Source organism: Castor canadensis, chromosome 8 (assembly GCF_047511655.1).
Source record: "Castor canadensis chromosome 8, mCasCan1.hap1v2, whole genome shotgun sequence".
Lineage (NCBI taxonomy): Eukaryota > Metazoa > Chordata > Mammalia > Rodentia > Castoridae > Castor > Castor canadensis.
In genome coordinates, this window is record NC_133393.1 from 147808515 (window position 1) to 147835870 (window position 27356).

General features: G+C 55.5%; 1 protein-coding gene across 5 annotated transcripts in view; it reads right to left on the bottom strand.

Moving 5' to 3' along the window:
• Positions 1-25447, bottom strand: part of Tmprss6 (transmembrane serine protease 6) — a 33398-nt gene extending 7951 nt beyond the window's left edge. For 2 of the 5 annotated variants that reach the window (XM_074084416.1, XM_074084413.1), the window contains exons 1-11: positions 25222-25447; positions 21309-21505; positions 16907-17040; positions 15802-15869; positions 15101-15285; positions 14846-14887; positions 9145-9349; positions 7153-7289; positions 6140-6252; positions 5714-5823; positions 959-1036 (exon numbers count right to left, since the gene is read on the bottom strand). In XM_074084416.1, the coding sequence (XP_073940517.1) occupies positions 959-1036; positions 5714-5823; positions 6140-6252; positions 7153-7289; positions 9145-9349; positions 14846-14887; positions 15101-15285; positions 15802-15869; positions 16907-17040; positions 21309-21504 (1268 nt within the window). In that variant the 5' untranslated portion in view covers position 21505; positions 25222-25447. The remainder of the gene's footprint in view (positions 1-958; positions 1037-5713; positions 5824-6139; positions 6253-7152; positions 7290-9144; positions 9350-14845; positions 14888-15100; positions 15286-15801; positions 15870-16906; positions 17041-21308; positions 21506-25221) is intronic. The other 3 variants (XM_074084418.1, XM_074084417.1, XM_074084414.1) reach the window with 2 other exon arrangements.
• Positions 25448-27356: the final 1909 nt, after the last annotated feature.

A 27356-nucleotide genomic window follows, 5' to 3' on the forward strand; every position in this document is an offset into this window, starting at 1 on the left:
ACGGTTACTGGAAAACTCGTGAACTATTTCTGTAATTTTTCACGTCATATTTTCAGATCATAGCTTACTGTGGGTAATTGGTGGTGTGGACAAGAGGGGCTGTAATAAATATTTCTAAATTTTATCAGGTTTAATTCCTAATACTGTAAATATTAGTAGATAACCTATAAAAGCAAAATCTCTTTAGGGGGCTCCATCATTTTAAAGAGACCCACCACCATGCTGTACCCGACAGGCACGAGGCACCACCAGGGGGCGCCCAAGAGTAAATTTGGCCTTGCCCTTTCCAAGCTAAGGAAACTGGTTTTTTGTTGTGGATAAACCAGTTTCGTGAATTATTATCCTCAGAGCACAGCCCCGGGAAGTGGACAGGGGAGTTGGGTGCTGGGTAATATAAGCAGGGGAAACAAGGAGTCACAAATCACAAACATGATTCAGGGACCATGGGGTCACTGTTGTTTATACAGGCATGGGGGAGTTGTGGGGAGGCAGAGGAAGAGGCAGAGCTGGTTGCAGTTTGCTGAGCATTTCAACAGAGAGGCAGCTGCGTTGTCACCCTGAGTCTTGGGCAGGGTTCTAAGGTACAAGTGCCTCCAACAGGACTTTCTACTGGGGCCAAGAGAGTCCCAGAGTCAGTCCATGGCTTGCAGAACCTTCCTACAAGTCCCAACCCCATACTCCAGAACCTTCTGCCCCAAGCAGCCTTTGGTGCTCATTCTGGAGGCCAGGGACCTACCTCTCCTTAGTGAGGACATAAAAGAGTTCAAGGGGCTGCACAAATTATTTTCCATTTATAATGAGAAGGCTGGTGGAGTGGCTCAAGGGATAGAGTGTCTACCTGTTTGCCTAGCAAGCATGAGACCCTGAGTTCAAACTCCAGATGGAATGCCATTTATAATAAGAAACCCCAGAACCATTGGCTGGGACAAATAGGCAGGGCATGGCCTTGCTGTCTCACCTCTTTGGGTTTCGGGGATTTTTAATTTTTGCCTGGCCCAGACGGTCAGCAAGTCCACACAGAGGAACTGGAGAAATACTGTGTGCATGAATGAAAGAGTGAGCAAAAGAAAAGGCGGGGAGGGAAAAGGGGAAGGAGGGAGGGAGGGAGGGATGGAGGACACCCCCAGGCACACCTTTCCTAAGCACAGGCCGAAGGGTATCTGAGACAGGGAGACAAGCCCTGAAGAAGGGACAGTGGCACCTTCTGTGGTGACCAGAGCACTGGACCTGCACTGCAGAGCTGAGTGTGACAACCTGTGCCACCTGATAAGCCGTGTGACCTTGGGTACATGACTCAATCCCTTCAAGTCTCAGGTCAGCAAGGCAGGGTGACAGATCTCCCCCTGCCGCCCGCCCCATCTTCCTGCAGACGTTCCAGGGAGGAGCTGAGAAGACAGCTTCTAGGAAACTGGTGCTGCTGACATGGCCAGGCTGTAAGCTCACCCAGGACTCAGCATGGCCAGCACCCAGTTCCAGATGGCTGCAGGCTGTGTTGGCCATCCACGGGCCTGGGGCAGCAGAAGGGCCACACCAAGCTAGGCCAGGTTCCAGGGAGCTCCTGTGGCCCTCAGAGGCCAGAAGTTCTGCCTGACCTCATAGCCAGGAGTGCGTGGAAATGTCTGGGCAGGTCATAAAAGAGGACATATGAGGAGAGGAAGCCGGTGAGGGACAGGTTCCCGGAAAGGGGGAAACCTGCACCGCCGTGGTGGCAGCACCCAACCCAGCAAAAGTGATTTCTGTGAAACTGAGCAGCCAGGGGCCGGATCTCGTGAGGACAGGTCCCTTCACTACCCCTAAGCCACTAAAGGGCATGGAGGGTCAGGCAGAGACCAGGAGAAGCTGGGTTCAAAGCCAGGAGGTTGGGAGAAGAGAACAAAGAGCAGTGGGTAAGGTGCCTAAGGGCGTCCAGGCAGCCTTTCCTTGTCACTATGCTGAAACCTGAGGTTCAGATCCCTTTCCCCTGGTCCCCTCAGTGGCCTCCTGGGCCTAAGTGCTGGGCCTCCCCCTCCCTGCCAACGCTTCCTACACCTCTGAAGCTGCTGCCACCCACCCAGATTTTCCACAGATGCTTGCTCACTCGCTCGCTCGTTCAAAGAATTTCCCAGCCCTGGCCTGGATGATCAATAGCAAAGTCTGATACCTGGAGGTGAGGGCTGGCCTGGGGTGTTTCTAGCCTGCAGGCTGTGCCTGTGCCTTCCCTTCCACACCAGCCATGGACAGGGGCCTGGGGTCAGGAACACACAGTTCTCCACTGGGGGACCCTGGGCCTGAGTGAAGTTCTGAGAATACAGGACTTCTCTCCTGGGCTGTTCTCGGTGAAACAGCAAGAAAGCCACAGAGACCACTGGTTCTCCCACCAGGAGGCCTGGGCACTGGTGGGAACACCTGGGCTGTGGGGTGACAGCAACATGGGGTAGGAATGCGTGCCAGTGCAAGCATCCATTCACGTGCACACGTGGATACACGCAGACACACAGATGTACCCCCTCCCCTCCACGCACAACATCAGGCCACCCAGGCTCAACTCTGGCTTTGCAAGCTAGGAGGCTTAGCCCAACTGACTTTGCCTCTGTGGGCCTCGGGTTCCAAACTGGTGGCTACAGTTGGGATGTCCCTGGAATTTGTATGTGAGAAAATTAACCCTTAAAGTCATGTTTTGATGTCACTTGGAGGGTGGACCTTTGGCGGGTGGTTAGGTCACGAGGGTTTGACTCTCATGAGTGGGTTGATCCACTCATGGCTTAATGAACAAATGAACTAATGTATGAGTGGCTTGTCTTGAGTGGGTCTGTTATGAAAGCCAGTTCAGCTCTGTCTCACAGTGTGACACTCTCCGCCAGGTTAGAATACAGCATTAGGCCCTCAAGCTGAGCAGATGCTAGCAAGCTCCATGCTCTCAGACTTCCCACCAATGTGAACCGAATAAACCTCTGTCCTTTATATGATACCCTGTCTCGGATATTTTGTTATAGCTGCAGAAAACAGATAGGACACTGCCTGCTTCCTCCCGGGCTGCTGAGGCCAAAGGAGATTGGTATTGTTAGCTCTGTGCCCAGCCGACATTGTCTGAGAGCCAGTTAGCACTGTGGGGCTGAACTTTAACTCAGCCTCCATGTGCCAGGGCTCTGCTCTCCCTCATTTACCCTTCAACCGTGGGGGTCTGCTTCATGGCCTTTGATTTTTTTTTTTTTAATTTTACACAGCTAGGAAATGAAACCTAGGGTTTCATGCACACTAGGCAAGTCGCAACTGCTAAGTCCCACCCCAGCTCTCGTGCCCGTTTTTGAGGGGAGTTCCTGAGGTTGGGAGAGGTGAGTCCTTGCCCAAGTCGGAAATGGAAGAGCCAGGTTGTAAACCCTGCTCCGTCTGGCGTCGACTCGACGCTAGCTTCTTTCCACCGTGTCAGCTTGATCAGGAAAAGTATTTTATGAGGACCTAACACAAACAACTTGCTTGGGAGACACCTTTCTGCTGGGTAAATAATAAAAGGTTGGGGCCTTGACTATCCTGACCCCCTGATCCACAGATGAGGGGGACTGTACCCAGAGTTCCAGGCAGAAGTCAGATGGCCAAACTCGTGTGGCACCTTCTACCTCCAGGAGGCCAGGGGAGGCTGGGAACACTGGGATCTGCCGCACCTCACTCTCCCCACCCCACTCTCCCCACCCATCCACTAATTGGTGGCACCCTGAAATCCGTCCCCAGCACATAAAAGCAGGAAAGACAAGGGCAAGAGACCAAGTCTTTAGCCTTGCCCCCTAGGCCTCAGTTTCCTCACCTGTACAATGGTGAGGGTTGGGCTCAATGACCAGGCCTGTGCACACACCCTGTGGTTCAATGGGACTTAGAAACAATGGCAGGGGGGCTCCCTCAACCCCGGAGTCCACCATCGTGACATGGTTCTTTTAAAGGCTCTCCCCATCTGTACCCCATACTAAACGCCCCTGTCATTGTGCAGAGCCCTGCCTGGCCCCTCGCAGTGCACACTCCCTGACCGATGTCCCATGCCAAGCACTGAGCCCTGTGCCACGGAGCACCTGGTGCTGGGGCCCAGCGTCCAGCTGACGGAATGGCTGTGGGGTCTGGTGAGGGAGAGGGCCTCAGACTCAAGACTGCTCACTCTTCTAGATCTCCCCAAGACAGCAGAGTCCACTGTGGGAATTGAGGGGGGTGCAGCAAAACATGGCACCTTCATTCACAGAACCCAAGTCACAGGCCAATCTCAGTGTCTCTTTGGACGCCTGACACAGATCGGCAAACCTAGTCCTCCTCAGCCTGGGCGTGTGGCAAGGGGACCAAGAGGCTCTATGAAGGAGCAGAGCAGCCATGCCAGAAGTGTGTAGGGAGACACCTTCTGCCCCCCAGACAGCCCAGGTCCAAGTCACACCGCCAGCCTGTCACCCAACAGCACAGGCCCAAGTTACAGCACAGCATCCCTCCCTCCTTTTAGTCACAGTCCCTGATACATTCCAAAACACCAGGAAAGGAAAGGCGTCAGTGGGGCCGTCCCTCCCCGTCACCTCTGCTCCGATGAACCTTCCAAGCAGGGTCAACTGACCATGAAGTCCAAGCACTGCTGAACGGCAACACCCACTGCAGGACCCTAGAATTCTAGAACCTTCCAAATTTGCCATATTCAATCTTAGAGGCTCAAAATCTGTGAAGCTAAGAAATCAAGAATTCTAGAATCACATTCTAAGATCCTAGCCTGTTAGATGCCCAGGATCCCAAGAGGGAAGGGAAGGCAGAGACCTGCCTGCTCTTAGCTGTGGAATCTCTCTTCAGCGTCCCAGGCAAGATGACCTTTCTCACCTGGTTCCCAGATGGGGATAGGTCACCCCAGCTTGGCAACTGCTGCTTCAAGCTACGCCTTCTCCCCAGAGCTCTGCTTCTCATGGAGCACTCCTTCCACCCCATCTGCTCCTCTGGCCATTGCTCCCCTCTCCCCTTCTGCACAGCCTTTGTATGTTTTGACCTGGAGTCTCCCATCTTAAATTTCGCAGAATTTCCTAGCTCCCAACAGAGGAAAAGGTGTCTGCACCCCTGCCCCCTTTGTCTGCTCCCCGCCACCCTGGTCCTTTGAAGTTGCCAGTTCTAGCAGTGGCCCTCGGTTGCTGACAGTCACCTGGGTAATATTTCTCTGACCTCACACTCCTGGTCCAACCCCAGCCACACTGACCCTGGCTTTGCTGATCCCTCTGTCCACAGTCCAGCACTCACTTCTTAGCCAGAAACTTCCTTAAAAGAAAGGCCAAGGGCAGGAGCAGGATAGAGAGTGGGTGCCCTGCGGGGGAGGCAGGATGTCCCGGGGCGGGGGGGTGGGGTCAGTCAGGGACCAAAGATGGTGTCCACCTTTGGCTAGGCAGCAGATTGCTGGGATGAGGGGAGGAGATGGCTTCTGGTGTCTTGAGAGTTTGGGGGGAAGCCCTTGAGCACCCTCCACAAGTTGTGAAAGGATTCGTGTCAGAATGCCTGACACGGGGTTCAGGCCCCAAGATGATGAAATTGAACTGGGGTCACTGTGCATCTGAGGGATTTGAAACAGCAGGACAGAGTGGGGGACCAGGGTGCAGCCAGAATGGGGCCAGGGTCTAGAACAACAGGTGACATCAGCACCGGCCTCTGTTTATTCCCCTCAGCTGGCCCCTGAGGCTGGGCCTTGGGCTCCCCGGGTGGATGCTTGTGAGGGGAGTGGGGGGCCCTGGGGTGGTACCTCCTGTTCTGGATCATCCATTGGCCCTGGGTACACGGCAGGTCATACTTCTGCCTCCGCAGCGCATAGGCATCAAACCAGAGAGCCAAGCCATAGTCTAGAGAGGGCACCTAGGAGGGAGGGGCGGGCCATCATGAAGCCTGTGGGGTGTGGCCAGACTGGGGCACCCACCTCCCCAGACAACACAGGAGGGAGGCCCACTGACACAACACCAGCTGGGGCTGAAGTCTGTCAGTCACTCAACAAACATGCACTGCTGTGACCAACAGAGGGAGAATGTGGTCACAGCCACCCATCCCAGCAGGGGTTGTGCCCAGCCTATCGGCTCTTCATCTGGATAGGACACTGGCCTTTCTATCCCCAGTCCCAGAGGCTTGTAGGGAGCTCTGGGCAGAGGGAAGATGTCTGGAGGAGTGTGGGGCTCACCGTGAGGTGCCAGGAGCAGTGGGTGGTTGGTGAGTAGTAACTGGGGAAGTAGGGTGTGCTGAGGACACCCTGCGGGTCCAGGTGGCTCTCCAGCGTCAGGTTCACCTGGCAGGCTGGGCCCAGAGAACAGCAGTTAGGTTAGGCCTGGCCCCTTGGGCCACCCCACCATGCTGCCCACAGTAGGCAGCAGCCATCCCAGTGGCACCCTGGTTGAGCGTAACTGTGACTGTGAACTTTGGTTTCCTCATCTGTACAATGGGGACAGCCATAGTCCCTACCCCGCAGGGCAGCAGGGAAGAAGGACGAGACAAATGTTCAGACAGCCTGGCAGGTAGGAAGTGCTCAGTAAATGCCAGTCCCTGGCGTTAGCAGCACAACAATCAGCAGTTGACAAAATCATAAAATGTGCTCACAGCTGCGCCAGCATCAGTTACGGCTGCTGGGAAGGAAGGGCGGTTCCCCTTTTCTAAGATGAGGTTGGAGAGGAGGGCTTGACTGAGCCACTTCGGGCCCAGGAGTGTCCTCAGCTGCCCTGGTCACCTGTCCCTAAGGTCCCCTGGAGTCTGTGTTGGAGGACCCAAGAGAATGGTGGCTGTATACCTCAGGGCCAGCTAGGGACTTGTGTTGGCCCAGGAGGTGGGGACACTGAGTGGGAAGGAGCGGGACAGGTAGGGGAGAAGCAGCTGTGGACAGGGGCTGTGTAGTCCTCCCTTCCCCAGCTCTGGAAATGGCTCTGCCAGCTCAGAGGACAGCCCAGTGCAGGGTGAGGTGGGGAGGGGAAGCCAGAGGCCGGAGGAGGGTGGGTGGGGGCTGGGGAAGCGCAGAAGGGCCCATGGTGGAGGGTCAGCAGACTGGCCAGCAGGAGGGTGAAGGAGAAAATGGAAGAAGGTGAGGGGAAGGGGGGAGCAGAGGACCTTCTGGAACCTTCCCTTTCCCCAAGCACTCCCCAACAGGGCAGAGAAGATGTCAGGAGAGACCCCAGGCTTCTGTCCTACCCCTCTCCCGCCCCTCACCCTGAAAGGCCACGGGCTGCACGGAGAGCACGAAGGGGTCAAAGTAGCTGTACAGGCCTTTCTTCCACACCACTGCCATGACAGCACCTGATGCCAGGACCTCCAGCACGGGCTCCTGCCGGCTGCAGCCATAGACCCTGGTGGAACAGAGAAGGGTGCAAAGGCAGACAGGGTCTGGCCACTGAAGGGACTAGGAGGGTACGTGGGCTACACCTGGCTCTGTGACCAGCTGTTTTGTGTCCCTCTCTGGGTCCCCAGAGCTGACCTGAGGTCCTCTAACAGTTGTCTCCTGCATGCCTACTGTGTGTTCACCACTGGGCCTGCACGGAGGCAGCGGCATTTGTGGGGAAACTAGAGGCACCTCAGCAAGTGAGGGCCCAAACCCTGCCTTGGGCCTCAAGTCTACCCCGCCCCAGCCCAGCTGATCTCAACAGCCCAGCAGTGCTTGACCCCACTCCCACCTCCCAGGGTGGCCATGGCCCCTTTCTTAGGCCTCCTCCCCATTCTGTCTTCAGCACGAGCCTGCTCCCTCTACAGAGGCATCCCCAACACTACACCAGCACACATGCCTCCCCTCCCGCTGGGGACCCTGGCTGGGGACTTAGTGGGCAGGATTTAGAATGAAGAGGGACCTAGAGGTCCCTCAAATTTACTGGGGGCTCCAGATCTTACTCTTGGGGTTCACTGCAGTAACTTTGGGCAGAGCCCTTGGAAAGACATGGAGGCCCCAACATAAGCCATGAGATTAAGGCAGGGTGGGGTCTCACCTGCTCATCTTCTTGTCACCACCAAGTCCCCTACCCCCCTACCCCAGCACAGCCCTGGGGTGCAAGTTTGAGGACACCACTCATGCTAGATCTTCTCCAAGGGTCCTGAGGGAGTGAGGCCAGTGCTACAGTGAGCAGGGACAGGCCTGAGCCTGGCAGCCAAGTCCCCTCCTCAGCAGTCAGCTGGGGAAGGGGGCATGGGAGGAGCCCTGGGGGAAGTCCACGAGCATCCCATCCTCGAGACCTGGAAATCAGGTGGCACTGGCGTCTGCACTTCCCAGAGCCCTCCAGGAACCAACCCACACACCCGCCAGATGGAGGTCATGAGGGGCTGAGAAGGGGGACAGATGGCAGCCTCAGAGCTGGACACTCAGAGCACTTGCCTCACCCTCCAAGACAGCCTTAACTTGAACATGCAGGTCCCACCCCACTGCCCACGTGACACGGAAAAAACAGCAGCTTGGTGATGGGCACAAAGCAAGTGCTTGATAAACAACCACCAAGTGTTGCCTGCTCTACTTCCTGCATAGCCTTATAGACTCTGCACCCCTCTGCCCACTCTGGGTCAGGCCCCTGGAGGCCAAAGCCGTTTCTGGTTTCTCCTCCCTAGCCCCTACCCCTGGCCTCTGCCCACCAGCACTTCCATACTCCACACCACATCCCATGTCGTAGAGTCTGACTCCTCTGCTCAAGAACTTTCAGTAGCTCCTGCTTACCAAATATTAATATTCAAACTGACCCTGGCACCCAGGGCCTTGTACAGCTATGTTCCATCTAAAATAATTGTAATCATGGCTGCCACTTTCTGGGTAGTCACTACATGTGCGGATCGTGGCACAGATGACCTGATTAAAATTTCACACTGACCTTGAAAGGGTCACCCATTTTACAGATGAGACAACAGGCTCAGAGGGGCAAAACCCCCTTGCCTTGGGGCTCACAGCTAGGAAGCAACAGAGTGGAGTTGGAAGTCCAAGCTGCTGCCTGACTCTGGAATGTTCTAACAAGTCATGTGGCCTCCCAGGGCTCACCTAGAACAACTGCTTTATTACAGATGGGGAAACTGAGGCTTAGGGAGGGGAATGGGGTGCCTGCAGGATGCTACTATTCCCGGCCTCCTCTGCACCTCCCCTCCATGACCAGGCTGGAGGTCTGGTCACCGCCCTCGGCATGCGGAGTGTGACCTCTGAGTCGCACGTCACTCATGCCCTCCTCTGGGACTCACGAGGTGATCAGCCTCTTCTCCAAAGGCCCGGCCACGTCGTACATGGCCAGCCGGTCGCGGCACTCCGCCAGGGTCCACTCGAGCCGCAGTTTGAGTATGAGGTCCTCTGGCCCCTGAAGGTGCCACAGGCAGCTGGAGGCCAGCTGGTCGGGCCCCTTCAGCTGGAGGGCCTGGCCCTGGCGCACATAGCTGTAACGGTAGCACCCTGGAGGGGAAGAGGGACAAACCCCAATCCCCATCAGTCAGGAGGAGAGACGAGGGAATCACCCACAAGGTCCTCCTGGGGGAGGAATAGGGAAGGGGAGGGGCAGGGCCAGATGTAGGATGCCCCACCCTTCCAGCCCCCTGTGGCTCGCCTGTCCAGCCCCTCATCCATGCACTTGCACACTGGCCCAAACATTTATTCACTCAACAAACTCACTGAGCTCCATACACCAGGTGAGTGCCCAGGGAGAGGGCCAGGCACTGGCTGGGAACACCAAGAACAGTGGGCAGAGACAGGAAATTGAAGTATAGGAGGTGGGAGCTCTGAGCCCAGTCCGAGTGGCAGGGCATCCTGGGGGGGTCACAGTGTGAGTGTAGGGGCCACAAGGAATCTAAGTGCAGGCCACGCATTCATTGTAAGAGGCCGGGGAGGACAGGGAGCAGGGCTCAGATCACACTGTCCCATCACTGCTTGCCCTGCCACCATGAGGAGCCATGGGTTGTCAGATCCCAGACTCCTCTGGCTGCTGGGAAGAGCACTGGAGCGCTGAGGAGGCTGGGAGACCAGGAAGGCAGCCGCACAGTGTGGGGAGAAGGGACAAGGCTCTCGCTGCAGGTGGAGAAGGGTTCTGGGAGGCAGCCTGGAGGAGGATGAGCTCTGAGCTGACCAACAGTCATGAGGCAAGAAAATGAATCAGCATGGATGCCTGCTGGGCTCTGAACTCAGGGCCCTGCAACTGCTGTCTGGCTCCTGCTCACAGCCTCTCCCTGCACACCCTCCATACTTCACACCCCTGGGCCAGGCCGACCAGCGCCTCCCTGAGCCCTGGGCCCCATGCACCCCCGTGTGCCTCTGCCTCCTCTCTCAATTTAATCCATGAGCTTCGACAGGAGGCTAGAACTTGCACTGCAAAACCTCTACACCGCTCACCTCATTCCCTCATCCAAAACAGGAGGTGAGCACCCGCTAGGTGTTTGTCCTGGGCACCAGAGCCCAGAGAGCAGAAGTAGCCATCCCCCCACCGGTGCACACAACAGTGTATTTAAACCTCACTATGGGCCTGAGAAGCAGGGAGCCTGGGTGTCCTGCCAAGAGAGGGAGGGATTTATGACTGACCCAGAGGCATGGGAGGCAGCCTGGGGACACTGAATTATCGTCCCAGCAGCACCGCTCCTCAGCAGAATGACTCTGAGCCAGTGGCTTAGCCACTCTGAGTTTTAGCTAAAGAAACTCAAAATGTCTGTCCCACCCCTCAGCAACCTCGGCCATCCTGACTCCCGTGGGGAGCTGACCTCCCTGGGACAGAGAGCGGGGTATTTTCTTGGGGAAGACACAGGATCTCTGAGATCTGCCTCCACCACCAGCTGGCTGTTCCTGGGTATTTGTAGTCTTTAAACTTTGCTCCAAACCAGTGCTTCACTCTACCATTTTATTTTCTTTTTTGAGACTAATTAAGTGGAGATATGTGCTGCTCTCTGTTTCAATCAGAAACTCTGTTTGGGTGTTTCTGGGTATCCTGGGTGGTGGGAAGGAGGTAAGTGAGCAGGTTCTGGCCTTTGCTCAGCCCATTCCCTCTGCCCAGCATGCCTTTCCCCTCAGGACCTCACAGATTCCTCCTTCTCCCCAAGCCCTATGCCCCTCCTCTGCGAAGGCTCCCCAGCAGCCATCTCTGTCAGGAGTGGCTCCTTCCTCCCTGTGATGGATGTAAGGATGACGCTAAAGCATCTCCTTCCTCTGGACTCTAGCCCCACGTCCACCTGTCTCCTTCCCTCTCCCTCTGCCCTGACTTCTTTGTCAGCCCCGACACTCAGTGTCGTGAGAAGCCAAGCCTTGTATGTGTCTGTCTCCCTCGTGGGACTCAGAGCTCCTCTGAGGGCAGAGGAGGCCAACCCTGGAGGAAGGGTTCAGAAAGTCCTCTCAGAGGGTTCCAGCTGCCATCTTCTTGCTCTTTAATCCCAGACACCAAGAGCTCCTGAGTGCACTGAGCCAAACAGGAGGCACAGAACAATTGCCAGAAACGTGGGGACATACACACACCAGCGGTGACACACATTGCAAGCCAGGGTGGTGCCTACGTCCATGCAGTGCAGTGCGGTGTGTGCTCACACACACTCAAGTGTGCACGTGTGGACGAGTACGATAGCTGGCCTTGGCCAGCAGGGGGGCGGTTTGCACTGACTTCCTTCCTTCCAGTTCCTTCCCAAGTTCCCAGGAGATCCAGCTGGACTATCCTGGGGCAGCCCCAGGCTGGCTATAGTGACAGAGGGGCCATGACCTTCCAAAGGAACCATTTCAAAACAGACAAAATAGACTCAAAGCATGACAGGTGCTTAGAAACCGGTTCCTCGCCTAGACCCACAAAGTAACTGAAAGCAGGAGAAAAGCCTGGCGCCCCTGCCTCCATTCTGCATCTGTCTCCTGTGCTCTGAGTCTCTCTCCTGCGGTCACCTTGGGTTCCGGGAAGGACAGGACTGATCAATAACATCTTTAGGACAAGGGACTGAAACTACCTCCGAGGAAAGGATCAGCAGAGTCTCACAGGACAGACCCCCCCCCCCCGAGTGAGGACAGTGACCTATGACACTGAGGCTGCACCCTGGAGCAGGGGCAGTCATCTTGTGGGGACCAGATTGCCCTACTCAAATGATGACAGCGAGAACAAGTTCTCTGAAACTCCCAAGAACCAGAACTGAGAGAACGAGTGACCAGGCCACCCTGTGCCTGGGACTGCCTAATTATGTACACCCTCCCCAGTTCTCCCTCTGTTCAAACCTAACGGTCACGTCTGCACAGAGGACGGCGGAGTGTTTACTTCGCCTCTTCCCACGGCTGCGCGGGCTGTGTGAACCTCCTTTTCTCAGCCCTTCACCACCACGCGTCTCTTTACTTGGTGTGTTGGGGTGACTGGCCAGACCTGACCTGTGGGACCCCTGGAGCTGGGCCTGTGGCCTGGAACTCCCTGTTGCAAAACCTCAGGTTCCACTTGCAAAAGCCAGGTCCTTGAGCAGGTGAAGGTTTTCTCTGAACTCAAGGGTTTGCTGGGGGGAGGGAGGGGGGCGTCGTTCTTAGGGGTGCCGAGGCCTCACAAGCCCAACGGCACCTCCTGGGATTGTGCTCTGACATGAAATCCCAGAGCCCTGGCTGCCTGAAATGGGAGGGAAACAAAGGATTTGCACTTTAACTCTTTTTCCAGGGGTCGCAGAGCCTCAGCACTTGACAGCCACTGTCATGAGCCACGGCAGGGGAAGGCATGATGGACTGGTGTTTTGCTTTGTTTTGTTTTGTTTTGTTTTGAGCAATCTTCCTGCATAACTCCAGCCTTCCCAAGTGCTGGGATTACAGGGGTGCACTTCCACACCCAGCTGCATGACGTTATAAAAGCATTTATCTCTCTGTGATAAAAAGTAAAATCATTTAAACATGCAAACAAAGTAAACAGACAGCCATGCAAGTCTTTTGACCACCACACCAGAGCAGGGGTTCTCAGCAAAGGGTCTCTTGGGTTCCTGAGGGTCCAGGTCAAAACCTTGTTTATGTTAACACTAAGAAAGCTGGTGGCTCTTTGTCCTAACACTAAGAAAGTTGGTGGCTCTTTGTCCTCTGGAGTGCACGGCAGAGCTTTCCAGAACCGTGTGGCTTGTGACACCACAACAGACTACTGTTCCTCCTCAACCAGACACCAAGGAAACGCACAGGTAGGCGCCACAGTGCCACTCTTCAAATCCAATTTTGGGGAAAATTGTCATTTTTTCCCGAGGCTATTTTGTCAATACTAATGGACTTATTGTTTTAAAAAATTAATCTAAATGAATTCATAAATGACTTTAAAATATCTCCGAGTTCATTCCTATGGTAAATATTGATCTCTCTAGCCCACATCAACAAAAGCTCTTTGAGGGTCTTCAATAACTTCTAAAAGTGTCACAGAGTCCAGGAGCCAAAATCCCAAGAGTCACTGCCCAAGGTCAGGGTCAGTGAACTATCGGTGAGGAAGCTGATAGTGAAGATTTTAGGCTTAGCGAACTAACGCAAAATTGAGGCCATTATGAAGGTACTCCCAGAACCAAAGAGAAAACAAATTTGCACAAGGTGTTTCTCCATCATTTAAGAATGTAACCCCATTGTTAGCTCCTGGCCATACAACACCAGTTGGCACAGACCCAATCGGCCCGCAGGCTGTGCCTCACCAACCCTGTCCCAAAGCAGTGTGTAAGGAGGCCCCTATGGCTCTTAGGAGGGAGGGTCAGCCCAGGCCTGCCCTGATGAGTGGGATCCAGTTCCTGGCTCTGTAGGGTCAGATGGTAACCTTTGGAGGACTGGTGCGCTGCAGTGATGTGGGTTCACTGGAGACGGTCACCTCAAGGACGGTGACCCATTCTGTGTTTAATGTGACGATATCATTCTAGCATCTGTTTTTCTACTGATGATAGATAGATTAGATAGATAGATAGATAATAGATAGATAGATAGATGATAGAGGATAGATAGATCAATGGACCAATAAACAGCTGATAGATGATAGACGACAGAAAGATAGATAGATGGACAGACTGACAGATGACAGATAAGTTTCTTGTGTCCTTCGCCATGCTACAGGACCCTTCACCAATGAGTGAAATAACTGACATGTACTCACTCTATCTTTGCGTGAGAATCTTGGCTCTAACTTTTTGAAAGTGGTGCTTTGACCTGGTACCTCCCCTGCCATGGAAATAAGCACCTCTCTAGCAAGATAGGTGGAAGGGAAGGTCAGAAAAGGTATAACTAGAATTTCAACCTGAGAGGAGATTGAGGCACTCACCCTACCTCAAATCTAGACGACAGCACCAGATAGTATAAGAAGATTCTAAGAAGTTAGAGGTTGTGCACAGTCACAAGGTACAGGAGCCCAGGTGGTGCACCGCACAACTCCAGAAATCACCAGCCCACAAAGGACAAGGTGGGCAGTACCTCCAGCCTTGTGCAACAGTGGCCCAGCTGGCAATAGGCTTCCCAGGACTGGGGCCTCTTGGAGAAAAGCAAGATGACTCTCCCCAAGTGTCACTAGGTGGACAGGGAGGGCTATTGACCTAGCTGAAAGGGGAAGGAGAAAATGGAAGACAGATTCTCAAAGGCAGCAGGACTGCCACCTCTGCAAGACCAAGTTTTAAACCCTGGGTGGCTGATGTCTCTTGACTGCCCAGACTGTTTTCTACCCTCCATAGAAGCAAGGGCTTGTGGGCAGATAGAATTCGTTTCTGTAGGACTGACCCCACACTCACGGGCAGCAGACGGGCACGGCATACAAGACCCACTCACACCTGTACCCTTCACACCCCAGCCTTGCTCAGAGCCCTTGCCCAGTCCACCTGGCCTCCCCTGGTGACCCCAGACCAGGGCTCCCTGTACCCACAATGGAAGCCATGTGGCCCCAGACACCAGACCCATCAAGAAAACCTCAAATCAAAAGGAAGCAGGAAGAGGGGGAAAAAAACTAAAACAAAACAAGGAGCGTACCCAGCGTGGTATTCAGCACGACAATGTCTTGCATGCTGGCTTCTGTTGAAAGGAAAGGAGCATACAAATAAACAAGAACGAAAAATAAAAATAGGGCAGACGATGAGGGCCAGGCTTGTCTGAGACTTAACGCCTCACCCTGCCCTTTGGCCTAGCTCTTGGGTCACTGGTGGGGCCACCTGAGCATCCCAGTCCCTTGGGTGGCCTCCCCTGGCCTCGCCAGTCCACACCCACATTCCCCTCTCCAGTACTGACCCAGGATCACCAGGCCTTGGGGGTCCAGCTCGTACTCGGCCCTGTAGGGAGCAGGGGTCGAACAATTGGCAGCAGACAGCAGCTCCTCCACCAGCAGCGCGTGCACCACCTCCGAGCTCAGCAACGCCTTGTGGCGCTCGGGGATTTGAAGGATGAACCAGAAGAAGCAGGTGAGGGGTCCCTCCCTAGGGCAGGCAGATGTGAGCAGAGTGGGAAGGGACCTGCAGTCTGCACTCTGCCCACCTCCTCCAGTGGGGTGGAGTGGGGAGGGAGCCAGCTGTGGCCCACAAGTGGCTGGCTCTCTGTCTTCACCTGGAGCCACCTTACTCCCAGCCCCCATTACAGGAGAGGAAACTGAGGCACAGGAGGTCATATCCCATGCCACAGACCTTACAGCAAGTGGCCAAATCAACTGTGAACAGGTGGACCAGACTCTGGGGCCCAGATTCTCAATCAGCCCTGCTGTGGCAGGCCTGTCACCAGCACCGATCAGGGTGCAGAGTGACCTTATCTCCATTCTGCACACAAGGAAACCGAGTTCAGGGAAGGGAGTGGGCACATGAAGGAAGTCAGGTTCCTGCTCCATGCCTCAGTTTCCCCATTAGAAAGGCAGGCATTGTATCAGAAGCCTACAGGCAGGTCCTGGCCTTGTCCTTGAGTCAGAGGTTTTAGCAGGGGCCAATTGATCCGTGATGACTCACCCGAAAGAGTAGACAGAGCTGGAGTTGTAGTAGGCACCCAGGCGGGTGCTGGCGATGAGCTCCTGGAGCTGTGAGGAGGGAGGTGACCGCCTCTGGTGACTCCCTGCAGGACATACCCACCTCATGCCCTGTGCCCCCTCCCCTTGCTGCTCTGAACAGTGGCCACAACCTCACACCTGGTCCCCTTCCGCTTCCCCACCCCAGCTTCCACCTCCACCTGCACCATCATGGCCCCTCATCAACATCCCTCCCACTCTCCACTCAGTAGCGGGGCCCCCTCTTCTCCTCTCAGAGACCTCAGGCACAGCCCCCACCCTGACTGGACGCTCAGTAGGCTGGAGGTTTTGCCCAGGACCAGAGCCCTCTGGGTGGCAAAAAAACCAGGTTCCCCTGCCTTCTTTCAACCTGTGGTAACACTACAGCCAGACCCTGGAATCATTGTCCCACTTTCCAGGGCAGGGACAGACAGCCTGAGGTGGGTCCCCTGAAGCCCACCCCACAGGGAGGACTGGAGGCAAGAGAGTCATTTGGCGGTAACTCTGGGAAGGAACAGTGGAGTAGGGAAGAGATGCAAAGGGCAGGGCTGTTACTGAGCAGGGAGGGCTGTACAGGGCAGCCCTGGGGCATGGCATGTATGTACATCCTTGGAACTGTCCCCACCAAGGCCACAAAGCTGGGCTCCTTATTTACTACCCAGCTCTTGTGCCTGAGAGGTCTGCGGGGACTGAATCCCAGGCTCCCCCTGCTGGGTTGCGGCCTTGCACCTAGCCAAGGGTGGACAGAGCCGGCAGCCAACCATATCCCAGGCAGTAGCCACTGTGTTATATGAGGTGGCTGGGGCCTTGATAGTATCAAGGGCACCGCTCCAGCTTCCCAAGGTCACGATCTGCCCCTAGCAAGAGGCACCAGCACAATCCAGTCCCAGTGCACCTGACCCTCCCTGCTTGCTGACCTTCCCACCCCCTCTAATGTCCCAGAATAGTACCCACAATATGCTGTGCCCCGGTGAGTGTCCCAGCAGGCTGACCAATGGGTGGACACCACCAGACCACGGCCCTCCCCTTCTTGCCCACACTCCTCCTCCCAACCCCGCCATCTTCCCTACCATCTTCTGGGCTTTGGCCGTTTCGCTGCGGAAGGCACTGGACTCCCGGCGGGCAAGGTCCTGGGAGAAGTGGCGATTGAGCACGCGGAGGCTGCCGGAGTACACCTGGCTGACTGTCGCCTCTGCCTTGTACCCTGCCCAGGAAAGAACCAACCATGGGGTCACTGAGGCTCCTGTCTCTCCCCTCCTCCTGCCACCTGAACTCTCCATCCAGTCTTAGCATCTTGAACCTCCCCAGAATCACCTTTGTCATTGTCACTGCCATCATGGTCACCCAACATTTATCTGATGACACAATGGCTCCAAGGTGGCAAGGGGGAGAGAGGCCTGTGGATGGATGGTGTCCCAAAGGCTCTCAGTGACAGGCTGGCACAGTGACTGATCCAGGACTTGGGTGATGTGTCCAGGACACTCACCTGGGCCCCAGGAGGTCAAGATCGTGGGTTGGCACCTCTATGCACCCCTTCACTTACCAGGCTGTTCAGGGTTCTACAGGTCTGTGCTAGGGTGCACTAGTTGACCAAGTTGGACAGATATCCCCTGCAGACAGACCTCCCCTCAGCAGTGATAGTGTGCAGGGTATATCCATGAGGGGTGCCATCAGGAACTTCAAGGTGTTACTGAGGGGTCCTTACCCAGGGAACAGGCCAGGCATCAGTGACCTTCCAGCTGAGCTGGGAGGACTGGGAAAGTGCAAATTGAGGAGAGGAAGAGGGGAGACAAACCTACAGCACGTGAAAAGGCCCTGAGGCAGATACATCATAGCAAGGACCAGAACTAAAAGCCTGTCTGGCAAAGACCCTTTTTTTGGCTGGTGGAAAGCAAGTGGATTCCTAGCCCTGTTTATTCTCTTATTCATTCACTCAGCAAGTGTTTACTGAGAACCTACTATGTGTAGAGACTGGTGTGCTATGTGGGACTGTGTCAGTATAACCATGAGCAAGGAGAGCCCTGCCCTAAAGAGGGTGTTGCCTGGGAAGGAAGATGGTAAACAGCCTGGTGTAGAACACGTAAGAGGAGTAAGAGCTGTGAACTCAGGCGGGGGTGGGGTGGGGTTGCAATATAGTGGCAAAGGGAAGAAGGAGAGGGAGTCAGCCATGCAAGGTGTATATCTATGGAAAGAGTGTTCCAGGCAGAGGGACCACAAAAGGTCCTGAGGCAGGAATTTGCCTAGTGTGCTTCAGGAGCAATAACCAGTGAACAAAGGGGAGAGCAGGAGATGAGCTGAGGGAAGAAGCAAGGTGTGTGGGGTTTGCGAACCTTGGAAGATGTTGGTTTTGACTCTGAGTAAGATGGGGACCGTGGGAGGGTTGACGCAGAGAAGTGAGATGATCTGATTTGCCTCATGAAACAGTCCCTCTGCTGCATGAAGAACAGCTTTAAAGAGGCAAGTACAGAGGGAAGACCATGAGGAGGCCCCCACAGGGACGGTCCCCATCCCCCAGATGAGAGGTGATGGCCTGGACCACGCTGCAGCAGTGGAGAGAGAAAGACAAGGGATGAGGGCATGTTTTGGAGCAAGGAGTCAGGTGTGCTGACAATTGCAGCTGGGGCAGGAATGGAGTAAGAGGAAGCGGCTGGAAGGACAAAGAGGACAGCAGTGGAGACCTGGGGAAATTATTTGAGCTGTGCTCTGCACACGTGGTGTCAGGATACCCCCTAGCCATCCCAGAGGAGGGGCAGGGACAGGGGCAGTCAAGCCCCAGGGGAAGCCTGGTTGAACATACAAATTCGGAAGTGACCAGAGGATAAAGGGCATTTAAAGTTAAGGATACAAATGAGATCAAGTGGGTATAGAAAGAAGGGAGGAGCGACCTCCACAGCCAAGGTCACAGAGAAAGCCACATGGCAACCCAAAGCTGTGAGGAAAGGGCTCAGAGAGGAGAGCATGAGTCCTCACAAAGGGTACCAAAGACTAAGACTAGACACCAACTTCAGGAACACAGCCTGTTGGTGACCTTGACAAGAGCTGACAGAGTGGAGGGAGAAAGGAAGGGTGGAGCCAGACTGGGAAGGACAATGGGGAGGGAGGGTTGGATCAGAGGCCTCAGCACCAGGCAGCTCCTTCTAGAAGTTTGCACCAGAAGGGACACGGGCAGGTGGCCCTGCTGGAGGACAGAGGCGACCCCTGCTGACCACACATTGCATGATGACAGCCGTGGAATCAGGAGCCCAGGAGGAGATCTGGCTTTTGACAGTGCAGGGAGGGGTCTTGCCTGGGGACAGGAAGGTAGCAGAGCACATGCAGGGAGGAGGGCAGGTGGCTGGCATCTGTAGGCCTTCTCTGAATGGACCTTTTTTGGGAAGACTGGGCTGGAGGAGTGAGAAAAAAGCACAAATTTCTGGGAGAGTAGGAGGGGAGGAGCTGGGGAGATGGATTGGTGGCATTAAGTGTGGAGTAGAGGACGAAGCCCCAGATGAAGCCAGCCTCACCCCTCCAGGGCAGGTTATAGGTCAGGCACCCCTTACCCATCACCAGCTCCTCACCAAGGCCTGAGCTTGCTCTAGCATGATCAGCTGCTGGCCCAGCTTCCCTCCAGATGGGCAGAGTGAGCCTCTGACCATCTCCCTGCCCAGTGCCCAGTGCCCACTGCCCACTGCATGCACAAAGCCAGCCAGGGAAGGGGGAGTCCTTCAGTTCCTCCCCTAGTGTCTCTCTACCCTTCATCCTTTTGGGAGGTGGCTTTCCTGGCCACGGAGGCTTGGGAGCACTTACCCCCCTGGGTCCTCAGCCCCATGGAGCACACTCCTGGGGTGGGAGGAGGAGTTGGACCTTTAGCAGCTGAGCGCCTGGTCCTCTAGCCCAGAGCTCAATGGTTTACCCTGAAGACTAATTACCCCTCGACCTGAGGAGGCTCCGAAGCCCTGAGCTATTTGGGGCGCTGGCTTCCTGCCGGTGGTGAAGTGCACACGGTGCTGTCTACTCCCTGCCTGCGTTGCTCGGCTCTGAGTAGAATCTATGAGTCATCGCTGGCAGGTCCCTGCCAACCTGGGGATCCTCACAGTGTCACCCCAGGGTTCGGTTCCAGGCCCCCTGCCATACCCCCCCAAGCCAGGCCTAGGTGGATCTCTCTCCCTATGGCTCCTCCAATGGGTGTCCTGAAATTCCACTGTGACATTTAGCCAAGGAGAATTCTATCCAATGTTTGTCAAGTGTTTAATGAGATGTCCACAAACACTTAGGCAAATCAAATCGTCCTTCCTGGGCTTCCCGACCCCTCGGCCCCTTCTGTCATGTCTTGGCATGTGCTGTGTGTATTATAATTGTCATGTCTGATACCACAACTGAATCGTGAGGACAAGAGGCCATCCCAAGAGCAAAGCGCAGAGCTCCACACACAGGAGGTGCTGGAACTGAATGAGCGAGTGAGTGAACAGGTGGGTGAATGAAGGAGTGAGTGAGTGAGTGAATGAGTGAATGAGTTAATGAATGAATGAAGGAGTGAGTGAGTGAGTGAGTGAATGAGTGAATGAGTGAATGAATGAATGAAGGAGTGAGTGAGTGAGTGAATGAGTTAATAAATGAATGAAGGAGTGAGTGAGTGAGTGAATGAGTGAATGAGTTAATGAATGAATGAAGGAGTAAGTGAGTGAGTGAATGAATGAGTAAGTGAATGGAGAACAAACGAACAGGTCTTCTACAATATACAGGCAGCATTCTCACAGGCACACGCTAGTTAATCCATCTCTTCTCATTGCCAAGATGAGAGACCCCAGGCTTAGGGAAAGGGGGTAGATGCTGGAGAGCGTCATGCGATGAATGAATGGAAGGGAGGATGGCTGACCAGGACTCAGGGGGGGACAACCAGGCCCAGAGCATAGCCAGCTGCTCCCAGGGATCCAGGGCACTGAGGGCTGTGATGCCAGGAAGAAAGGGCCACAGTTACAGACAAGGAAGAGACCTCCAAGTCCACTGCTCTCCAGTGGCCTCCTTCATCCCCCATTCATGCTGACTCCTGGAGAGCCAGAGGTGACAGAGCTGTTGTCCCCTCCCCAGAGGAGCACCCAGGCTGGGCTCAAGTGAGCAGAGTCACTAATTGGTAGCAGTTGTGCCTTTGGGCTTCTTGCAGCTGAGCGGGCTGGGCTGGCTCTGAGCCTCAGGGGCAAGCCAGGAGGAGCACAGACAAGGGACAGCAATGTTTGTCCTCCTTGGCTTGTTGAGTCTCAGAAACTGCATGCCGGTCGACCCCTCCCTCTGCTCTGGAGCAGACACGAGCCCCAGGATGGTCCAACAGCATGCCCACCTCAAAAGCACAGAGGGTGACCCAGGAAAGGCAACGCTTTGCCCAAGGTCACGCAGAGGGTGGCTAGGCACTGAGGAGCTTGGAAATCTGTCCCACTATGCACACTGCGGTCACCCAGTCCTCCCCAGGCGCCTATCCAGGTGTGCCCACACCATTACCTAGGAAATACCAGAGCATCAGCCCTGCTGAGGCCAGCGCCACCAGGGCCAGCCACAGCGGTGCCAGGCGGAGGTAGTCCCGGGCTTTCCTCTTGGCGTCCTTGGGAGGCTTGAACATTCCCTCCGGCTCTGCTTCGTCGCCATCACCTCCATCCCCCTGCCCACCAGCTGCCTGGGGGGCCTTGGCCGTGGGCATCCTGGTGGCAAACAGAGTGGAGCTGCATTTGCAAGGGGACTTTGCTGAGCACTGACAGTGCCAGGCAGGGTCCCTGTCCTTTGAGCAGAAGGGCAAGGACCTCAGGGAGCAGTGGCCATGGGTGGTCGCAGGCGCAAAGCAGGCCTCAGGGTGGCACCTCCTGAGGGCGGGTGGCAGAGCTAGCCCATCTAATCCAAGTGGGCTTAACCCCACTCTTGCCCTCTACCTCTCTCTCCCTGTGGTTCCCTCAAGGAGGTGTCCACAGACAGAAGTGAAGCAGGCAGACACAGACTTGTGTAAACTGTCCCCTTTGCCTCGACTTCCCTTCCCTGTGGGATACATTTTTCCTTCCTCCTGATTCTGGCCAGCAGACTTCCCACAGAGCCCACGCAGCTCCTGCCCCAGACACCCTGAACCAGCACTGTGCCAGGCCAGGCCCACTCCTACTCCAAGGTGTCCCAGCCTCTGTCTCCCTATTCTCTCAAAGTGTCTTAGGGAAGGGAACAAAATCCAATGCCTGCTTGAGATATTCATACCATTTAATCACTGGACAGATGAGGAAACTGGGGCCCAGTGTGTCCTAACGACAGCTCAGTCCAGGGTCTTCCTGACCACAGGTTCCCAGTAGGGCATTTTACAGATGAAAAAACTGAAGCCCAGAGAGGTTAAGCCTCTCGCTCAAGGCCACACAGCAGCAGATACATGGGGGCCGAACCCAGGTGACTGTTCCTTCCCCTACTCTGGGATGCATGCCTTCTGCAAATGCTGCTAATGAACAAACCATGATTAAATAACAACTGAATGTCACCCCTCCCACCAGCACAAGGATTCTAGTCTTCTGGGTACCCATAAGTGCTAAGGTGACTTTTACACACACCCTCAGAATAGAGTGACTCAGCTGGCTGAGGCTCACATCATTCCCTACTGGACGCCTGCAGCAGCCTCCTAGCCAGGACCCCTGCCTCCCACCTCGTCCCCCTGCAACACCCCCGTGTGTCACCAGAGTGGTGGCTCTGTCCTGCCCATCACCCGCCTGCTCAGAATTCTTGCATGGCTCCCCACAGCCTGCTGGTGCACCCATGGCAGGGCTGCTGCCCGCTCTGTCTTGTCACCATAATATCCAACTTACTCATCGCCCCTTTGATCCATGAGACTCTCCTTAGGGAAGCCACATCAGCCCTGAGGGAGTGTGGGGACCCTTCCCAGGCCACCTGCTGGCAGTGGGTTCCAGGGCCCTGGGGCCTGGCTAGTTTAGCCACCTCCTTCCTAGGCAGCCCTTGATCAGATCAAACACATTTCTGACTTTGGCCTTGTCTCCGTCTCCCCTTGAAAAAGGGAAGGTTGCTAAGTAGGCATGGTGGCACACACCTGTAATCCCGGCACTCAGGAGGCAGAAGCAGAAAGATCAAGAGTTTGAGACCAGCCTGGGCTACATAGTGAGACCCTGTCTCAAAAAACCAACCAAGCAAACAAAGGCAGAACCTATGTCTTGTTCACCACTGGGTCCTCTGGGAGCCCAGCAGAGGGCCTGCCACAGGCATGAACAGTGGGTGACTGGATGGATGGGTGGATGGATGGACGGATGGTGCAGTCAGGTCTCCAGCCCTTGGTATGCAGCTCCCTCCTCTATCCATCCAGGAAGCAAGGCTCAGAAGGCTTAGCACTGCGCAGATGCTGCTCTGGCCTTGGGGTCCAAGATTCAGCTACCCACCCACCCAATTGGAGCCAGGCTCTGCGCTCGTGTGAACACAGAGACCCCAGGCCCCCTCCTCTTGGGCGTCTCATGCAGCAGGGGAGAGGGACAATGGCCTGTCATAAAGACAACCAGGTCGCTCCTGTCTCACTGTTATACGGTGGCACTCCTGCTGTTCAGAGGGTCCAGTTCCCCAGAAGTCTGTGGCCTACCTTCCCAAGGCCCCCCACAACCCAACCCCTTCTTGGTACCTCCACTGCTCCCACCATCACCCAGCCACATTATCTGTCACCTCATGTAGCTAATCGTCCTGCCACAGCTACCGCCATGAGGGAATTCCCACAGAGTGGTGTCTTCACCACGCGCCTAGCTCACAGCCTTGCACAGCTCCCATCCACCTGGAGCACAGAACCAAAAGGCTCCTATGTGTCCTCCTGTCCTCTTCTTCCCTCCATGGAACACCCCTGCTCCCTGCCAGGACTACCGACATCCACCCCAGGACCTTTGCACTTGCTGTTTCCTCTGTCTGGAATGTTTTTCCTTCAGTTTGCCTCATGAACAAGCCTTTGCCTTCAAGTCTTTGTTCAGATGTCACCTCTTCAGAGCGGCCTGCCCTGATCACTCCCCTTTCTCTGCTGAACTTTACAGCACTCTGGAGACCCAACTTAAAGAAAGCGCGTCTCCTGCCTGTGCACAAGAGCAGGGCCTTTATTCTCTGCATTCTTCAAGTCCTGCTCCCATTGTCCAGCCTGTCACTCAGTTGCCATGGAATGAACGAATAGAAGGTTCCCGCCTAGCTGAAAGGTGCTGGTCAACTTTCTGCTGGCCCATTTCTCTGCCTCCTCATCCCAGTCCCTCTCTTCCCCTACTAACTGGTGACATTGACCTTCTCTTCACTATAAATTCCTACACTGAAGGGGGAGCCAACTTTCCTGACCCACAGCTGGTAGCCAGCCCTGGGCATTCTGAGCCCTGTAAGTTCACTGCTGACATCCCCCACACTCCTTCCATGCCTGGGCTCCCCCCGACCCAGCCCTCTCTGCCATAAAAAGTATCTCCCCTGACGGGAGCACCTGGATGGATCCTGACACCTGCTCCTTACCCTCTCTGCCCTACCCCAGTGGCCAATCCTCATCCGCCCTCTGCAGCTGAGCTCGTTGGGACAGAGGCACCTCCCCAGCATAGCGCCAGGCACAGGCAACACAGATCTGGATCCAACCACTTCGTGGGAACTCCTGACACGCACCAGCCGTGGACCAGGCAGGGAAGCAAATCACCTTCCACCTCACTCCAGCAGTCTGGGCTGATTGTTTTGCTGTCTCTTTTTAGTGATTGGGGAAACTGAGGTACCAGGAGATGAACTCCCTCAGCCAGAGCCAAGCAGGTACTCTGACTGGAGGAATTTGGCAGTGAGGCCAGTGCCTGGAGGAAACTGTACGGAGTTGCTGTCACTGCTGTGGGGGGCTGGCTTGGGGGCCCTGCCACATGCAAAAATTCACCCAAAGTGCACACAGATGTGTGCACATGACAGCCTCATAGCTGTATGCTCTGGCTATGCACGCAGGCACGCACACACATCAGCTCTGAGGCTGGGAGCTCAAGGTCCTGTATGTAGGTCCCGCCCAGGTGCAGTGTGGGGCTCTGGGCCTGTCTTGCAACCCAGAAGCCCAAGGGTAGTCACTGGTCATGGAGAGAGTCACTGCACAGCAGGGCAGCAGAGAGCCCAATAATCAGGCCTTTCCCTGTCCCTGCCCGCCTCCCGTGCCCCAGGCCCTCAGCAGTCAGGGCAGCCCCCTCTCCACCCGGTGCCCCAAGCTTTCCACACAGTTGGGCCCACTCTAACCGTGCTGCCCCGACTCCAGCTCCCTGCACCCCGTGCCCTCAGGTCATTCTGGTCCGTGAGGCCCTGCAGGCCTGGCCTCAGAACAGCTCCAGTTTTAGGGGGCTAGTGTTGGCTCTCAGAGGGGACACTGTCACCAAGTCACGCATAGACCCTCTTCCCCCATCCGGAAGCCCCTGCTTACCTTCAGGAATGGCAGGTGGGTGCCCGGCCTGCACGCAGGCCTTGGGAGCCTCTGTTTATCCAGGCCAAGGTCTCTCCACCCCCACACAGCCGGCCTGGGCTGGATCAATAATCCAGAGCCATAGCTGGGTTGTCCAGCCCTTGTCCCCTGTGGCCTGTGGGCCCAAACTCCATGGGCTTCCTGCTGGGTCCAGTATGGAACCCTGACTGAGCGCAGGTAAACAGTCCAGAGGCAGGAGGCAGGCTGTGCTGGCCCCGCCCCACCCCGCCCCTCAGGCTCCCCAGGGGCTAGCAGGCAGGTGCAGGAGACCTGAGCTCTCCCCCTGGGCCGTTGCCTGGTGACAGTCCTGCCTGGTTACAGCCCCCGGTCCCCAAGAGCATGAGTGGGGCAGTGGAGGATTGGAGGCTGGGCTGGGGGGGTGGGGGCTGGAGTGCATGCTGGTCTGCTCACCTGCACAGGTGAGACCTGAGGAGCCAATGGCCCAAGAGAGAACAAAGGAGGCCAGATGTGCACTGTGGGGTTGGGAAAGGAGAAAGTCGGGTAGGACAGGGCCAATGTCTCTGTTTGGAAATCAGTACCTTACTCTGTGGAGTGCAGGTCCACGACAGGGGCCACGAGCCATGGACGGTTCTTGGGCTCTTGGGGTGTGGCCAGGCTGAACTGAGATGGGCTCCTGGGTAACACACACACTGGATTTCCAAGACCCCATGCAAGCTAATCATGTAAATTACCTCATTTTATAGCAATCTCATGTTAAAATGATATATTTTTCACTCTCTTGGATGATTAAATTTAAGATTAAAATGCATTCCACCTGCTTTTTTGCATTTTCAATGTGACTACTAGAAACTTAAGTTCTACATGTGGCTGACAGAATAGTTCTGTAACAGAACAGCGCTGTGGATCTGACTGAATGTGCGCCACAGCACATGGTCTGACCAGGGCTTCCTGCGTGTGCAGACTGACAGTTGAGGGGTGACCTGCAATCAGTGTGGGTCCTGGGGTCAGAATGTGGTATACGATCTGAGACCCAGTGTGCTGCAGACACGTGGGAGCTAGTGTGTGTAGACTCCCTGTGGAAGGGCTGTGTGTGCAATGTGGTATGTATGTGTGGGAGTAGGGGTGTGTATCTGTACATGGTGAGGGGCTGGGGGTGCACCCAATATTGGGGGGTGTGAAAGATTAATGTATGTATGAGGTGTCATGGTGCAAAATAGCCTGTGTGGAGTGAGGCGGGTGCAGAGCATCAGGGGTATGTATGTATACATGTATATGCGTATGAGTGTGTGTGCAAGAAGCGTAAGTGTTCGGGGCATGCTATGTGTGCAGAGCTGTGGGGCATCTGTGGAGTGAGATATACCTGGAACATGAAGTGTGTGTGGTGTGAGGTGTGTTGGGTATGAGGTGTGGGGAGTGTGTTGAATGTGAGGTGTGGAATGGGGGGGTCTGGAGGGTGGGGTCGTGGCCACACGCTCACTGTGGATGACAGCTAGCTGTTAAGCACCGTGGCCCCTTTTGATCTGAGCACCCTGGCAGGTTCCTGACTCCTTTGAGCCATAAGCCCCTCTTGGGCCACTTGAAAGGGCATGTGAGACCCAGCACTGTGAGGCCCACCTGGTTGAGAATGGGGTGGGGCACCTTCCCTTCCTTGTTCTTCAGCCCTTTCCAGGGCCCTGCTCCACCCATGGCCTGACCCTGACCCGTGACAGAGTACTGCAGCCTTGTCACACGGTCCCTTGCCCCAGCCCCAGGACTTTCTCCTCCCTGTAACCTCCCATCCCCACCCAGGCCCAAATCCCATCTTGCGAACTGTCCAGGACAGGAGGCTGGAGTGCCCAGGGGCCATGTGCGGTTGGGGCACAGACACCCTGAGCCCTGCCTCTGTGCCCCATCCCACCCCCTGGAAGACCAAGAGGCTCAGGCTTCTATCCAGACAGGATGGCAGCTGGACAGCCTGAAAGCCAGCCTTGCATAATCAGTACCTTCTGTACCCTTGGCCACCAGCCATCAATTGACCCAGCCTGGGGGAAGGGTGGCCCAGGGAGGGTGGCAGCAAAGGCTGAGATAGGTGTGTGACAGCACAGATCTCAACATTGTCCCAAGAGCTGAGAGCCATGGGCAGGCCAGCCTGCCTT